General features: G+C 34.2%; 2 protein-coding genes across 8 annotated transcripts; both read left to right on the top strand.

The window, feature by feature from the left end:
- Nucleotides 1-983: 983 nt before the first annotated feature.
- LOC147499053 (Galactose oxidase/kelch repeat superfamily protein) lies at nt 984-8704 on the top strand. Its single transcript, XM_086560864.1, has 17 exons — nt 984-1297; nt 1435-1478; nt 1552-1630; nt 1714-1866; nt 1957-2034; nt 2347-2451; nt 2729-2795; nt 2890-2951; nt 3751-3890; nt 4169-4295; nt 4415-4529; nt 6093-6181; nt 6566-6649; nt 6743-7129; nt 7626-8129; nt 8270-8329; nt 8433-8704. The coding sequence occupies exons 2-17, from the start codon at nt 1441-1443 to the stop codon at nt 8511-8513; spliced, it is 2169 nt and encodes a 722-aa protein (XP_086416990.1). The 5' UTR covers nt 984-1297; nt 1435-1440; the 3' UTR covers nt 8514-8704.
- An 806-nt stretch (nt 8705-9510) lies between these two features.
- On the top strand, nt 9511-13711 carry LOC147499052 (uncharacterized). 7 transcript variants are annotated; one of them, XR_015195681.1, is made up of 6 exons: nt 9522-9864; nt 9950-10075; nt 10186-10243; nt 10482-10735; nt 11794-12292; nt 13193-13590. XR_015195681.1 is itself a non-coding variant. In XM_086560861.1 (5 exons), exons 1-5 carry the CDS (start codon nt 9653-9655, stop codon nt 13269-13271), a joined length of 741 nt encoding a protein of 246 aa, XP_086416987.1. In that variant the 5' UTR covers nt 9511-9652; the 3' UTR covers nt 13272-13711. The 7 variants fall into 7 exon arrangements, 3 of the variants coding, with proteins under 3 accessions (XP_086416987.1, XP_086416988.1, XP_086416989.1); XR_015195679.1 differs by having other exon boundaries at nt 9524-9864; nt 9938-10075; nt 11794-11942; nt 13193-13711; XR_015195680.1 differs by having other exon boundaries at nt 9524-9864; nt 9938-10075; nt 13193-13711.
- Nucleotides 13712-18359: the final 4648 nt, after the last annotated feature.

The following is an 18359-nucleotide window of genomic DNA, read 5'->3' as shown; positions in this document are numbered from 1 at the left end:
CAAGTTGGTTCGAGTTCGATTTGCAATATATTTTATTGGTTCAGTTTGGTTTCGAATGAAATATAATATTATCTGTTCGGTTCGGTTTGAGATTCCTAATTTTTTTTTATCAATTTGGGTTTGGATTTTTCATAACCCGACCCAAACCGAGATTCATTGACAGCCCTCTCTGTGTGAGAATGAATGACCGTACCAAGACTTAAATATGGATCAAGACTTCACACCCAACATTCCAAGTTGTGAGCAATCATAACTTTCCACTTTCCAGGCCTGTAGCCCAGTCTATATAGTCCAGTAAGTCCTTGCAGCCAATGTTGAATCCATTTAATAGTAAGATAGCCCAGGCCCAGTTACCTAGGTATAGACAGGCCCACAATTCGAAAGATTTTGTACTACTACTTTCTGATCTGTCATTATTCATGATGATATAACACGTGGCAGCTACAAATCCCAAAGATAGAGTTTCTCTTGTCAATACACAAAGGACCAAGAAAGATAGATAAAATCAGCGGTCCACACTCGAGAGCCCCAAAAAGTTGTCAGCAAAACCAAACCCCCAAGTCAAGTTGCAACCTGATGAAAAGGCCGTAATTATGATCTCTGTTTTCTTGCCTCGACCTTCTCAACGTCATTATGACTTGTTACTCCAAAGCTAATAATCCCATACTCTTTCAACTTAATTTTTAACGTGTCTACATCGCTTTTGATTTGATAACATCGTTACTTTCAAAACGTGGCGACACGATATATAGAGTGGCAAATATTAGATGCGTATGCATCAAAGTGATCAAACAGATTCCGAATCTCATATACATCAATCAAAGGGATAATTGAAATTAGAAATTTGTAAGGGTAGAGATTATGACATTGTTCAAGGTATTAGCAAAATCAAAACTAGACATTCGGGCTATGGTACAAGGCCTATAGATAAGACAAAAAAATTGAAAGATTAATATAAAAAAAAAGGCCACACAGCTAAACATGAGTCAGTCACAGTGTCAAATGAAGTAGGCAGCTGAAACTACTGATACAACTTCACAAGCTCAGATTCAGTAAAACTCATAACCAGACCTCTCTTTCTCCAGCTTCTACATACACAGAAAACCATCTTCTCTTTTCCACATACTTAACAACTAACCACTTCCTTGTTTTCAACCAGAATCTCTCTCTCTCTCTCTCTCTCTATATATATTTACTTCATTTCCACTCTTCTAACAGCAGACTTCAATCTTAAGACGATATTTTATTCTCAACAGCAATATACTCAGATTGCTAACTTTCTGTTTTCCCACACTTGGTAAGCTTTTTAAGCTAATAGACTCATTTACTTATTTGCTTACTTGATGATGTCATAATTATTTTTTTTATCTTTTGTGGGCAGTGTAGTTTCTTTTGTAATATTTCATAGTTTAAATGTTGACTCTTTTTGTTTAGGAGAAAATGTTTGGATTTTCGCGAAGACGAATGAAGCTTGGAAGGTTAGTTTTGCTAATTTCTTATATAGCTAAAAGTTAAGGAAGTGAATATTTTTTCATATATGTTTGTTAATAGGTTGAAAGTTCATCTATCTGATCCAACTCAAGGGACTAGAAGTCCAATCCGACACATTAAACGCGGTACCAAGTCAATTGTAAGTTATATAAGAAGAATTTCATTGTATATGGTTTGAGTTAGTGAGAATGTATGTTAATTCTTCAAGTTATAATGTTTTAGGGAGAAGAAATTGCGCCGGCAAGTAGTAATTCTGATGAACTTAATTGCCAACATTCGCCCGCTGAGGCTGAACTTAATAATTGCACCTCGGGGAATTCTGAAAGTTGGATGGTTTTGTCAACTGCTGGAGACAAGCCTATAGCTCGATTCAATGTATGCATTAGTTATCTTCGAGCCTTGATTGTTTGCTTATTCGATTGTCCTAACTTATTATTTCTAATATTTATTATGTACATCATACAGCATGCTGCAACTGTGATTGGGGATAAAATGGTGGTGGTTGGTGGTGAATCTGGTCATGGGTTGTTAGACGATGTGCAGGTACTAGATACTTAATTTCTCTGTTTCTTTAAAATTTTAAGAGTGCTAATAGGGAATTAGATGCATAATATCTAAACTTGGCAATGGGAATTAGGGGTATTGTGAGTTTGTGACCATCAAACTTTTGGATGGTGTTTACAACGAAATAGTTGGATTTCAATCTCAATCCAATGTTTAGCACCTTGTTTGCATGCAAGGATGGGTTTATCTTTGTTTGGTTACTTTTTCAGCCCTTGATCTTGACTTTGCTCAAATTTGATATTCATCTGACTATTGCTTTGAGTTTTTTTTTTCTGTGATTCTCTTTTGCAGGTGCTTAATTTTGAAAAATTTACCTGGACAACAGCATCTTCAAAGCTTTATTTGTCACCAACAAGTCTTCCACTAAAGAGTCCTGCTTGTAAGGGTCATTGTCTGGTAAAGATCTAATAGCTTCTTCTTCCACTAGATGGTGGTGTATCATGTCCTTCCATTAGTTATTTAAATCAGTGCTATGCGTGTTGCAGTTTGAAATGTCTCACTGAGTGATAGTTTTTGCTTTCTAGAATGAAATTAGTTCGAAGTGAATTATTTGATCCGTTAAGTTTGGCATTTTAAATTACTACAGAATTATCAGAGTTCTAATGCATATAAATTGTAAATACTCCCGGACTGCTGAAGGTTGTTCTTTCAATCTTTTGTCTTGCTCAACTAGGTTACTTGGGGGAAAAAGGCACTCCTGATCGGAGGAAAAACTGACCCCGAAAGTGACAAACTTTCAGGTTAGAATTTTTTGTTGTTTGATAATCAAATTTACCTGTTAGGAGGGAGGAAATAAGTAACTCATGTTCTTCTGTTCTTTATTTGGTAGCACAGTTTGGGCATTTGATACAGAAGCAGAATGCTGGTCACTTTTTGAAGCAAAAGGGGAAATTCCGGTATTTTCTCAGACTTGATTGGAAGAGCATGCATATTTAACTGTAACTGGATGTATGACGTCATCATAAATGTCCTGGATCATGAGCTTATGGCAGTGTTTGTCATGGGTTACAGACTTACAGTAGTTAACGGTGTAAACTATTATCTTCTGGTGTTTAGGTTAGACTTTCATTTAGGGAATTCAAGTTCGTCAGTAAGAACATATTTGGCACAGGCTTGAGGTAGGACAACCTTCCTGAAGATAACACAGAAAGGTTATCACAATATCAAGCAGGCTCAAACATAAACCATAGCCTCTAGGGTTCACAACACTGTCAGGGAATTTGTAGAAATCCATCCGACGGGTGCAAAAGTAAACTACTTTGATGAAAATATCAGTCAGGTGGGACCACGTAACATCACATAGCCATGGTGTCATGAATCCCACCTTATTTTCCTGGTCCAAGATTTAGTTGGATTTCATAAAATCCTTGTATCCTGGGCTTGTTTATGCTCAGTGCTGAAAATCTGTTGTATGTACTTGGACATCTTTCTTGCCTATGGATAATGATTTATTTAGTACACTTCGAGAAAGAGTTACCCCATTTTCCAATGAAGTTATGGTACAGTGTATTCTAAACCAGGCTTATTAAGATTTATTTGCAGTTTGTCTTACTGTCAATGATTTCCCAGCTAACATGATCTGACCCCAATTTATAGTCTGTGCTCTGTGCTTTTCCTGTAATTGAGTAGCTGATCTTATGTCACTGGTAGCTAAAGAATGATGTGTTGTATGCTTTGGTTTGATGATATTACCAGGTTGCCCGCAGTGGCCATACTGTAATCCGAGCTGGTTCTGTTTTGATCCTTTTTGGTGGTGAAGATGCCAAACGAAGGAAACTGAATGATCTTCATATGTTTGATCTAAAGTCTTTAATGTGGCTTCCTCTTCATTGCACGTGAGTGAGCTAAGAACTTGCTTATTTTCGACGTTGGTATTACCTTATTACTTCATTCTTGTTGAACGTCCATTTTGTTGGCCTCGCAACTTAACTTTTGTATATCATTTTATTCGTGACACATTGCTATGCCTATTTAACTTTACTTTTTTGTAGGTCATTGCTATCTAGTGAGTGAAAACTAGAAAATAAAAACTTTTTTTTTGTGTGCTGTCTAGAGTAATCTACAATGTTTGGCTTAACTTGCTTGTGTTAAACATATATGAATATCATTACAGAGGTACCGGACCATCTCCCAGATCTAACCATGTAGCTGCCCTGCATGATGATAGAATCCTTTACATATTTGGAGGAACTTCAAAGTCCAGGACTCTAAATGATTTGTATTCTCTTGACTTTGAAACGGTATGTTAATTTGGCTACTTGGCTTGTATGTATTAATATTTCTTGTGCTTGTGCTCATGTGCTTCAATTCCTTACGAATGCTGCTGCGGTATTTTGAGGTCATCTTTTCTTTTCTCCAGATGATATGGTCAAGAATTAAGATCAGAGGGTTCCATCCATCTCCTAGAGCAGGTTGTTGTGGAGTTTTATGTGGATATAAATGGTACATTGCAGGGGGTGGAAGCAGGAAAAAACGTATGAAGCAAACTTTTGTAAAGCACTTACCTTGGTTATACTTTGATATGGATTTCACGCTGAGGTTTTTTCTTATTTTAAAATGCATAGAATCCTGTATCTTGGAAGGCAACCCGGGTCCAATCTGTGATTCTCTTCTCGAGGCCATATTATAGCATATTTTTATGTTCTGATTATTCTCCTGTTACTTGCCTCTTTCTGCTACTTAAGTATTTCTTATAGGAAGTTAACTGTCTTTGAGTTTGTTGATAAATTTGAGTCATTTAGATTAGGAATAAAAGCTTGTCCAGGTGATTGGGCATCTTGAACTCCAGTGTTGAGGGTTAGTGCGTGGAGTGAGCTTGAGTCTATCATTTGAAGGTTTCAAATAAAAAGTAAATATGGAATAAAAACACTGTATACTGATGTACGTATTCATGTTCATCATTCACCATGAATATTCTTTTAATCCACCAATCTTCCCTTGATACCCGTATTTTCAGATTAAGGGGATTCAGTGTAACAATCACAATTGATCTTCAAGTAGAATGGTTGATATTGTTTCACCGGAATAAAATTGCGTGAATGTTTGTTGTTCATTAGGGGTTTTACTTTAAAAGGAAAATCAATTCAAGTGTATTAATGGGTAGGCGGGTTCCATTTATTTTTTTTCTTTTCCTTCTTTGTTTTCAGCCTTTTCTATCTTTAAAGTATATAAACACCCGTATCCACTGTTCATCAAAGTTTTGTGAAGCAGACCAATTTCTCTAACAATAATTTGGTTGGTAACAAATGATAATTTGAGGATGAAGTTCAAGTATATAGATTTTTATTGCTATTTCCATCTTTCTGTATGATAAGGAATCAACAACTGGGGATTAACTTATACATCTGTATATCTATTAATGGCTTAATGCCATCTTCTACAATAGTTCATGGGATCTTTTAAGAATGGGGACATTAATTTAATAAGAATCACATCTTCAATGGTGTATGATTCAATCACTTGTTTTTTTAGCTATCTACCTATGAAGCACGGATACTTCTATACATCTTGTCGGATATCGCCCGGATCGACATGGTCGGATCGTGATTTGGAGTATCTGATTTTTTAATTAATTTTTTAATTTCCGATACGTGGGGGATACGTGGGGGATAGTAATCTCACAAATTTTTTTTGGAACTTCAACAAAAAAAAAAAAAAATGAAATAAAATCCAAGATAAGAAGAGATGCAAGAGAATAAAGATGAAGTGAATTAAGATGTAGAAAATGACTTAGTTGAAATTGGACAACTTGATTGACAAATACATTGTATTGTTTTGAACTTTTTTGTTGGCATTTGCTTGCAGTGGTATACACTTATATAAAGTTGCTGCTTAATGTGTTTGAATTGGTCATTTTATGAAGTAGAATTGCCATTTTAATTTGAATTTGGTGATATATATATATATATATTATTCAAACGTATCCATGACGTATCCGTATCCTATATTTTTGAAAAATTCTTCTATTACTACCAACAATCCGTGCTTCCTAGCTATCTACATCTTGTCTATCGACACTCGGCTTTTTTTATTTTCAGGTCACATGGAAACCTTGGTTTTTGATGTTCTAAAAGTGGAGTGGTCAGTAGTTGTTGCATCTCCTCCTTCTTCTATTACTACCAACAAAGTGAGCATTTCTAGTCTTTTCTGGCTTTATTTTTGAGATATCAAATGTAGTTTGGATAGTATATTCTTGCTCTAACAATATTTTCAAGCTAGGCATAGTTTTGATGGAGCTCACTGTGACACTGTGTGACTTGCAATATATTCATGTACTTTACTGTTCTTTGTGTCACCTTCTAGACGAAACATTAATAACCAAAAAACTATTCTTTTTCAACAAGGTGCTACTAAAACAATTAATAAGGGTTATACACTTACACTCATTGCTCTTACCCCTACGTTACTCAATATCAGAATTGATACATGCAGCCTCATATTTGTATGCGACAACGTGTAATAGTTGCTTATTTTCTTCTTGGTATAACAGCTTAATAGTTTTCTTATACAGGGATTCAGCTTAGTAATTGTGCAGCACAAAGAAAAGGTCTTTCTTGTTGCATTTGGGGGGTGTAAAAAAGAACCATCAAGTCAGGTTGAAAAGAGAACTCATATTTAGCCCTTTTCTGAAGAGACGTCCCATGATTTTATCTGAAGTGTTAGCTGTTATCATTATAATTTTTTACAGGTTGAAGTTCTGATGATGGAAAAGAATGAGAATTCCATGGGTCAGCGAACTACACTTGACCAAGGGTCATGTCCATTGGCATTTGCAAATCGATCATATACCATAAAGTTGGCTGCCCATATTGATAATGAAGCTCGTCCATACCCAATTGACTCTGTTGCCAGACATAACCTTGCATCTGTGCTAGACCATCATGGTTCTAGTAGGAGATCTATATCTGAATCCTGTCTTCTCAACTCAAATCCTGTCTCTGGAAATGTTTCACTACGCAAGCAATTTCACAATGAGGGGGAATATAATGTAGCTCTCAAAATACTTCAAAATATTGAAGGGGAGAAGTCTAAAGGGGTCGAAGATTGCTCCATACTGAAGACTTCATCTATACAGGTTCCTTGAGATAATCCGTCATAGTACATCGTAATTTATTGAAAAGAAAGTAACTACATATCTTCGCCATTTTCCTAGATGATTTAGCTGAGTTAGACCTACTGGTTGCCCTGCCCTTATCCTGTATAATGTCCCTACTCAAGAGGTGTGTATGATTTCTCCACGTCTTGCTAACCTGACCCAATGTTCTTTGCAAGGAGAGGTTACATGTTTACTTTCATGACGCATATAGTGCCCCTACATAAGAGATTTGTGTGGTATCTCCACGTCCTGCTAACCTGACCCAAACATTCTTAGTAAAGGATAGCTTGCATGCTTACTTTCATGACAACATAATATTTGGCTGTATGAAATGATGTTTCTGTTCTGTCATGGATATAAGTCGCTAGTTTTAATAAAAGAAAAAGTATGACCACATTACAAACTGATCTATCTCTATCAATATGTAAATGTATTAGTCTATTGCTGCTAAATTATTAGGTGCTAATTTGTTCAGGAAACAGATCAAAAGACAAAATCACAAGATACAGGAGTTCAGACTGATATTTCTGTAAGTGTGTCCAATGCAGAAGAGATACCTTTCATATTTGAGGATGATTTAACAAAAGCTCCTCAGAAGCATCTCAATGGAAACCTAGATAAAGAGGACAGGATAATCTCTGAAACTGATGGGAGCTCAGCAGGCTTGCATCAGGCATATGAAACTAAAATGTCTACTTTAGCAAGACAGAATGGGATTCTAGAAGGGCAGTTGGCTGCTGCACTTGCAAGCAGGGAAGCTGCAGATAAAAATTTACATTCTGTTACTAAGAGTAAGCAAGATGTGGAGAAAACGTTGGCCGAGACATTCAAGGAATTGGAGCTGCTGAAGGAAAAACTAGCGAGCCTTGAGGTTGCACAAGAAGAGTCTAACAATCTATCAAATATTGTGCATTCTGACAATGTACGTCTTGAGCATGATGTGGCTTTCTTAAAGGCAGTTTTGGATGATACACAAAAGGTGCTAATGCTCAATGGAGATTTACTTCATATGTACCTTATAACTTTAGTTAAATTAATAATCAAATGTGTCTTCAGTTGAATGCCTGTATGGAAATTCTGTTGGTTTTGAGTGATTTGCTTCTTGTGTATGCGCTGCAGGAGCTGCACTCAACTAGGGGAGTCCTTGCAGGAGAAAGGGCAAGAGCATTCCAGCTGCAGGTATTCTTTGAAGTAGTATTTTGGTTGTTTTTTCGATCTGCCACCATGAGACTGGTACGGTGGTATGTGTAATGCTTTCATCAAATCCACATTAATTTTACAGGTGGAAGTCTTTCATCTGAAACAAAGATTGCAATCTATGGAGAATCGAGCATCAACACCTAGAAAACCATTTAATATGTAGTTTGGATAGTATGTACGAACTTATCTCTGCTATAGTGCTATATATGTACGTCATTTTGAGTTATCTTTTTAAGTTTATTCATGTACTGTTTATATGGGTTAAAGGAGAAAGGGAGAGTAAAGCAGCCTTGTATATTGATGTATGTTCAAGTGTAAATTTTTTAAAAAGAAATACGATTTTAGTTCTGGTTAGCTAAATTAGTCTGGCAGAAAATGCAATATTAACAACGCAAAGACGGAAGAACAATCAGTGCGTAAGAACAATCAGTGCGAAGACGGTTGTTTTCTTGTCAGATGAGTGTAATTTTATCAGGAATATCATGGTATGTATTGCTGCTTTGTAAAACTTGACGTATTGGCAGTTAGGGAATTAGCTACTCTGAGTTTCTTGGCATAGTTTACTAAATGGGGTACTTCAGGAAAAAAGAAGTCAAAGTTAAATGGTGTCATTATTGTTTCAAGAAGTTAAGAAGTGGTAAATGTAAAATGAGTATCCCTTGCATACATGTCGCATTGGTAATTTCATTGTTTCTTATCACGGACAAAATTAAGTAGCTTCATTATTTCGCAATTCGGCCCGACATCCATCAAATTTTAGTTTCCCACATTACATCCACATCTTATAAAGAAGTGACTTGTTTCATATAATTTGTTTAATTCTATCCTCTATTTGTCCAAATTGCAGGCAGTTGGTTACAACAGACATATCTCCGATCATTTATAGGGTTCGTGGTACAGGATGAATGATTAATGATCAAGATCTAACCATTTGTTTTACATCCAGAGCTTCACTCCAAAAATAAACATATAATCACATATTCCATGGCACATTCCACAATTCTCATTTACAAATATCTCCAAAATTCCATAGTGCGATTCAACGATTTTCAAGTACAACCTGCTGTTCTGCATCCGTTTCTAATCCCACCTGTCAAAGTGTATAGAGATTCGCAACACACATACATATCGAAGGGTAAAAAAGTAATAATGTACGAGTGATCCTTGAATTAGAGGACTAATCCCTAAAGTTAAAAAAGGATGGAAACAGAAAAATGTCAATTTCCATGAAAATTGCTTGCGCAATTCGAAACAAATCTCGAACACATCAATGATCGAAAAGCAGCAGTTCTATCCACCTGTATGCACGTTTATTGCATCAATTGTATTAAAAAATGGACCAATTTGGAAAAACGAAATTGCCCTCTTTGTAATTCCAAATTCAATTCTTGGTTCTTAAAATCTAGATATTCAAGTAGGCAATTTGAAGAAGAGAGATTACCTATTCTTAATGAGAAGAAAAGGAATGGTCTTGAAGTCGAAACTAGTGAAACGAGGCGGTTTTCACATCAAAGGTGAGATTTTTAACTGAACTTGAGCTATTGAGTTTATTTTATTGTCTGAATTGATATTTGAGCGTCGGTATAGGAGTGTGAGAAGATTGAGGAGTGAATTGCATAGTGTAAACCAGCATTCTAGGCCATTACCGTGGCGGCGATTGTTTAGGCCATCAGGATTCAATGGAAAAGAGGAGATTGAGGAAAGAGTTCTTAGATGGAGAGCAAGGTATATTCTGTTTTTGTAATTCTAACTTGTGAATTGAGTTTAGTTTGAAGTTTGTGAGTTGTGTTTAGTACTTTAGAATGTTGGTCTTATTTTTGTTTTTGGTTTTTCAGTATTTATAATCGACGTTTGCAGGCACTTCCTCTTCCATCCAAGAATTTACCTGAACAGGTACTCACATTACTTGAAAATGTAATGTTATTAGATTACTACCATTACATGAATATGCAAAGTTGAACTTTGTGCCTAGTGTATTATATACTTTTTAAGTGTGTTTTGCACATTCTTTAGAGATGTGGTGAGAAGGTTTTCCTCCTACCAATTTAGTGATGTTTAAGTCTTGATTCCAGCATTTTCAGTTTTTGCATCATCATGAATTGATAGGTTTATTGTGTTTTTTAACTTATAGGATACATCAAGGAGTTCAATATTCAAAGAAAGGATGCAGTGCCGAATAAAACCATGGATTCAAAGGGAACTGCGGGCCATCCTTCAAGACCCGGACCCATCAGTTATTGTTCATCTAGCTACATCTCTCTATATGTTAAGCCTTGAAGAGAAGCTGAAAGCATCATCGGAGCATGTTGACCTTGAGGATAAATTTGTGAAACAATTAAGACCGTTCCTCCAGGATCACACCAATTTATTTTGGCATGAACTAAGGTATAGTTCGAGTGTTCAACTAGTTATTCATTGCAATTGGCATGTAATTATGCTTTCTATCTGGCCATGATACAGCGAAAAACAGTGTAGTTTGAGGTTTTCTGTGCACATTAGATATTTTCCTTTGTTTGGATCACTTTTTACTTTCATTAACTAACAATTCTATTAGTCATCCAATTTTACTAGTCACACAGTTCAACTAGTTGTCTTTATGGTTGATGTTATGCTTTCTACTCAAACATAGTATAATGATTAATAGAACTTACCTTCGCTGTGTGCAATGTTGGGTGGACTATTCTAGAAGGATGGATTACTAAGATGAGACATGTAAAAGATATCAAAGCATTTCTTGCTGTTATGTTTCACTATTTTTCTATCGATAACAATAGAGGATTATTAGATAGTATACAAAAATCAGTTCTAGGACTACTTTACAAAGACAATAACAGAGCAGAAAAGAACAAACAGAAAACAGTTACAGTAGGATCTACAATTCAAATCACCGACAACCTTGTCCAACAAGGAATCTTATCTGAAGATGAAGCTCCCAAATGACATGCACCTCCATTCCTCTGAGATCTTTGAGACTTTGACCAAAGAAATATCAGCCATTTGATTGATAAAATCACCTCCTCCATGTATAAAGATTTATCGTCAAAATTCTTGTGTTCTTCTTCATACAGAGGCCACACTGTTATCGGACACCTAAAATTTGGTTTCCTAGATTGTGAATCTTAGATTATGCATGAAACTATTACCAATAGTACGTGTTAGATATTGTATGATGTTACTGAAGGTCATTTACTATTAACTCTTTTGTGTACGTAAAAGATTATTATATTCTTGTTGAGAACTACTCTCACGTATTATCTGAAGCTCATGAGTCTTATTTCTTCTTTTTTCATCTTTGCCAAATCTGAAACTTGCTGAGCTGCAGGACTAACAATTCATTCTGTTTTCTTTCTCTGTTGGATTATGTGAGCATTGTTTGCTGGCATTACTTTTTAATTTGATACTTAGCTGGAAACTCTAAAGTTGTAAGACGTTTTATATTGCAGATGTTTTTCTGAAAGCGCATTCGAAATGGCAACTTATGATTCTATAGTTGAATATAAACCGCTGGAGTAGGTTAGGAGAAGTGTATTCTGAACAACAGCGAAGTTCTCCATGTTGGTATTGGGAACCCATAGGTGCTCGCTGGGGCCTGGTAATGTTCACGCTTCATGTCTGTATCAGGAGGGAATGTGAACTGTAAAGTTTTACAAACATCTAAAAATCGTTGTTACTATCATTATGAATGTCATGATTATCCACTGTTTAGAATCACGAGAGAAGGGATTTTTATTGACTGCAAGGCCTTATTATATATAAGTATCTTCTTAATGTTTACAGCCTAAAAGGCTAACATCTTGGGTGGCACATAAATGTGCACCATTATACGAATAACTCTATGAAGCCTCCAGTCGCCGGTTGGGCATCCCTTACCTTGTTTTTCCAATCAATCAACTGAGATAAGCGGTCAGAGATCATTGAGTTTGTGGTGATTTGTCATCTCAGGTTTACTTTGTTGTATATTTTCATTATTTTGCAATGCTTCAATATGTCTCTGAGACTGCATCATCTACATGTTTATTTGAAGGCAAGATAACCATTATAGGTGTCTGTTGCTCTACAAATAGCATATTGAGAGATCTTTGTAGAAGTAAGGTGTATACTAGAAAGGAATAGACAGAGAATTGGGATTTCAGTTGTGGGTAGTTTAATATGGGAATTGATTTGATTGGTAGCGAAACTGAGCTAGAGTGACATATATGGATACCATTACGGTAAACTACTGCATGATACTGGGTCCAATGGGTCCATTATTTTGGTAGCCAAATCAATAGGATAAGGGGCCAGGTTTTCTCATTTCAACACCTGTTTTCGGACCCAAGGAACTGAAGCAGGATGAAACCCTGTTACTCTTTAGCAAGAAACCTTATAGATTTATGTTATTATTCGTCAAAATTTTCTTTGCCACGTTACCGGACAAGGGTTTACGGTTGGTGATCTGTTGCACTTAATGCCGAACATTAGGAGTGTTCAGTGTTAATGGAGATGTGTACATCAAGTAAAAAAAAACGAGAGATGCTAAATAAGGAGTGTTTATTTTATTCTGTTTTCAGACATTGCAAGGTAGGTGAGATTGCAGAATAAACTCAGCACGGCAGCATGCATTCTCTTTCAATTTCTCTTTTTTGTGTCTTAAACTTTTCAGTAAAACAAGCATGGCCAAATACTAGTGATATCTTTTGATGTGTTTAAAGAAGAGATATTAGGTCACTACAAGGATATTATTCTCTTAAAGTATAATTTGTGACTTGTTCAGTTCATGCTCTGCATCAGCATATCTTGTGATTCTTCGTTCTCAACCGTACTTGGCATAATAACTGACAACATTTCTGCTATTCCTATCAGGATTTTCAGCGGTTGGTTTGACCGTGCTATATTTTCAGTTTTGGAGCCACCCAAGAATCAAATGAATCTTTTGTTGTAGGCCTATAAGTCTATAACCATATGACTGGACATCGAATCTTTGGAAGCATCAGGATTAATTTCAGGCACCCTATGCCAGCATCATAAGTGCACCTGTGTGAGTGCTGGATGTGGATACTCTATACTTGCTGAGGATCTCATCCACAAAAGTTGTGTCTGTAGAAAATTATAGGCTTATTTTGTTAGGAAGTTGTGCTCTGTAGAAAAATATAGGCTTATCTTGTTAGGAAGGTTTTTACATGCTCTCTTTTAAAGAGTTTTGCAACTTATCAAGAAGGGATCCCTATCAAGAATAATAATTGGAAGATTTAGTTTGCAGAGATTCAGTGTTTGATGTACTTGTGTCTTGTCATCTTGTATTGACTTGGAATGTAAAACGACATTAATGGGAGATATTTAAACTGCAAAATCTGTAAACAGAATTAGAAAAATTGTTGTCAATGTGTTATCGATGTATGTCCATATAACAATACAGGTATTAAGAGCTCAATTCTCAAGGAGATGGTTTGGATAAGCAGCCGCTGGATTCCACCTCTATGTAGTATACGTGAATGGACTAGATAGAATATACCCCTCAATGTTACTGAATTTTTTTTCCGGTGAATGGCAATCATCTTTTGTAATCTAGTTCTTGTAAAGGACACAGGAGACTTTGTTTGTAAATGTATTTTTAAATCTATTAACTATCGATATTTTTAGTTGACATGCTTGCTTACAGGATTCAAGCTGTAAAAATGAAGTGCTTAGTAAAGCCTCTTAGGGATGTAAGAGGGTGTTCTGAATTTTTTTTACAGTGACTTGTGTGACTCTAAATTCTGTCATGTGGGGTCCATCTTTATTCTAGGTAAATCACATCTACTATCTATATACTAAAAGAGAGACCTTTAAAGGAAGATTTTCTCTCTTCTATGTGGCATTATAATATGAGAGTTAAGACTTTTCTCTATCTTATGTGGCACTCTAATATAAAAGATAATATTTTCTAATAGCCTACAATCCCACATATATGGAATCTCTTTAGAGAGTTTGAGTGTATTTCCAATTTTTATATATTTAATTAAATAAAAAAATTACTAAAAAATAGGTGATTTGTAATATTTTTAGTGTTCCAATTCTTATATATTTAATCAAATAAAAAAAATTACTAAAAAATAGGTGATTTGTATAAACTAATTTCCTATTACAAATCATACAATTTTAGTGTCTATGATAAAACACCGACTTGTTTCGAATATATCCTTAATACGACCTCAAAACATAGTTAAAAATAATTATACAAAAAATAACATCACAAAATATATAATAGAAAATGAAAAAAAAAATAATAACGGCAAAGTAATAATGACAAATGTTTTAAAATATATATAATATTTAATGAAACTAACGTAAAAAAACAATTAATGGGGAACCAAAAACTGGATGCAAATGCATCGAACTAATCTCAAATAATATTTAACGGGAAATTGAAAACTAGCTGCAAATGCAAACACTAAACTAATCTTAAAAAGTAATTAATAGAAACTTAGAATATTGATACAACTGCATTAAACTAACCTCAAAGAATAATTAACGGAAAATCAAAATTTGGATGCAAATACATCAAACTAACATAAAAAAATAATTGTCGAAAAATCGGAAAATGAATGCAAATACATTGAGCTAACCCTCAAAGATTAAATTAATGGGAAATCGGAAATTGGATGCAACTGCATTGAACTAACCTAAAAAAAATTAATTATAAATTGGAAACATAATGCAAATGCGTGGAACTAATCTTAAAAAGTAATTAACGGAAAATTCAAAACCGGATGCAACTGCACTGAACTAATCTCAAAAAATAAACTGGATGCAAAACCTCAAGAAATAATTAACAGGAAATCGGAAGCTAGATACAAACTCATTGAACTAACCTCAAACAATAATTAACGGGAAATCGAAAACTAAATACATATGCAACTTTATCAAATAATAAACGAGAAATCGGAAACTGGATGCAAATGCATTAAACTAATCTCACAGAATAATTAACGGAAAATCAGAAACTGGATGCAAATGCATTGAACTGACCTCAAAGAACAATTAACAGTAAATTGGAAATTGGACGCAAATGTATTGAACTAACCGAAAAGAATAATTAACGAGAAATCAGAAACTAGATGCAACTGCATTGAACTGATCTCAAAAAATAAATAATGAGAATTGGGAATTGGATGCAACTGCATTGAACTAACCTCAAAATATAAATAACGGAAAATCAAAAACTGGATGCGGATGCATTGAACTAACCTCAAAACATAGTTGGGTTATATGTTGTGGGAATGTCTCGATAAGTATAGTTTTGCATTTAAAATGATGTTTATCTTATCTCTTTCCGTATGATTGGGAACTCCTTGCAATTCAAGTAGCTTCAATATATATGAACTTCACCTTATTAGGCAATCTCACAAAACTTCAATCAAACTTCTATTATTAAACAACAAAATGAAGTTGAAGGATTTTATCAAAGGTAAGTTCTTTTTTTTTAATGGAGAGTGAGGTTTCCACATTATAAGAAATTTGGTTGAGTGATCAATATAATATTAATATATAATAGTTCTGCATATTTGCAAATATTTTTCAGAATAATTAATATAACAACACCCATTCGTAAATAATCTTTGAAGATTCCACATAGTGAGCCATGCAAAATTTAAATAATAATTAACGGGAAATCGGAAACTGGATAATCTTCGATGATCTCACATAATAAATTAAGTATAATTTACTTTTTATGTCATGTTTGCAAGGACACTACAGATGGATCAGTAGAAGTTGGTATTACACACCACATTGGATAATTATAAAGAAATCGGAAACAAGATTCAAATACATAACTGAGCTCAAAAAGTAATTAACAGGAAATCGGAAACTTTATGCAAATTACATTAAACTAACAACAGAGAATAATTAACGGTAAATTAGAAATTGGATGCAAATCCTTGAAAAATATTTAACGTAAAATTAGAAACGGTATGCAAATACATCAAACAAATCTCAAATAATAATTAATGAGAAACTGAAAATTGGATGCAAATGCATTGAACTTAACTCAAAAAATAATTAGCAGAAAATCAAAAACCGAATGCAACTGCATTAACTAACCTCATAGAGTCATAGAATAATTGATGGGAAATCGGAAACTAAATGCAAATGCATTGAAATAACCTCAAAGAATAGTTAACAGGAAATCAGATACCCGATATAATTGTATCGAACTAACCTCAAAGCATAAATAATCAGAAACTAAACACAGATGTATTGAACTAACCTTAAAGAGTTATTAACGGGAAATCGGAAACTAAATCCAAATGCAATGAACTAATCTCAAAGATTAATTAACGAAACATTGAAAAATGGATGAAACTGCACTGAACTAACCTAAATGAATAATTAACGAGAAATTATAAATTTGATGTAACTGCATTGAACTAACCTCAAAAAATAATTAACAGGAAATCAGAAACTTAATGCAAATGCATTGAACTAACCTCAAAGAACAATTAACATAAAATCAGAAATTAGATGCAACTGTATTGAACTAATCTCAAAGAATAATTAACGGAAAACCAAAAGCTGGATGCAACTGCATTAAACGAAAATAAGATATTAACTAACGAGAAATCAGAAATTGGATGCAAATGCATTGAAATAATCTCAAAAAATAGTTAACCAGAAATCGGAAGTCGGATGTAACTACATCGCACTGATCTCAAAGCATAAATGTCCACTTTTTTAGCCTTCTCACATGAGTAATTACGAGTAATTAGGAACCCAGAACGAAAGTGAGTTTATAAAAACAGACTCTTACATGTATGCAAACTATATAGAAATTGTAAAATATCGAAATAATTAACCTAGAAAAACAATTAACGAGAAATCAGAAACTGGATGCAGATGTATTGAACTAACCTCAAAGAGTAATTAATGGGAGATTGGAACCTGGATGCAAATGCAATGAACTAATCTTAAAGACTAATTAACGAAACATCGAAAACTGGATGCAACTGTACTGAATTAACCTTAATGAATAACTAACGGGAAATCATAAAGTGGATGCAATTGTACTGAACTAACCTCGAATAATAATTAACGGAAAATCAGAAACTTGATGCAACTGCATTGAACTAACCTCAAAGAATAATTAATGAGAAATTAGAAACTTGATGCAACGTACTACATTAAACTAACCTCAAAAAATAATTAATATAAAATCATAAACTTGATGCATTGAAATAACCTCAAAAAATAGTTAACTAGAAATCGGAAATCGGATGTAACTGCATCGCACTGACCTCGCAAACTGTATAAAAATTGTAAAATATCGAACTAACCTAGAAAAACAATTAACGGGAAATCAGAAACTGGATGCAAATGTATTAAACTAACCTCAAAGAGTATTCTCACATTGAGCATTATCACAAAACTTCAATCAAACTTTTATTGTTAAACCTAACAATAAAAAGAAGTCAATGAGTTTTATCAAAGTTTGATGCTTCCTTTTTATAGAGAGTGGCGCAAAAAATTTAAATGAGTAATTAATATAATTTTCATATCTCATAGCTATGCATAGTTGCTAATTTTTTATAATAATTTAATATAACAGCACCCGTTCGTAGAACACGTTCATGTGATAAATCTTTTCAAGTGGGAGTAGTGTATTCTTTGAGAATATGAAAACAATCAATCTGTTTTAGTGATTTGTACACATTAGTACGTAAGCCGAACGGTAATGATTTACCGCTAAATCACCATAAATCTAATAAAACTATTATACAAACTAGATCGAGTTTAAGATAATTCCATTTGAAAATTACGGATTAATATTCTAAACCACAAAGTGAATACGCTATCTCAATTTGATCCCTTAGTTTCCAAGTACTTATGCACCATAATCGCTACTCATTAACGTATTTCGGTTGATTTTCAATAAAAATATATTCTGATTCGAAAATTTGCCACTAAATCACCATAAATCTAAGAAAACTATTATACAAGCTAGATCAAATTTAAGATAATTCTATTTGAAAATTACGGATTAATATCCTAAACC

This window comes from Coptis chinensis, chromosome 5, assembly GCF_015680905.1.
Source record: "Coptis chinensis isolate HL-2020 chromosome 5, ASM1568090v1, whole genome shotgun sequence".
Classification (NCBI taxonomy): domain Eukaryota; kingdom Viridiplantae; phylum Streptophyta; class Magnoliopsida; order Ranunculales; family Ranunculaceae; genus Coptis; species Coptis chinensis.
Note: the sequence above shows the minus strand (reverse complement) of the source record. Positions and strands in the feature narration are given on the sequence as shown.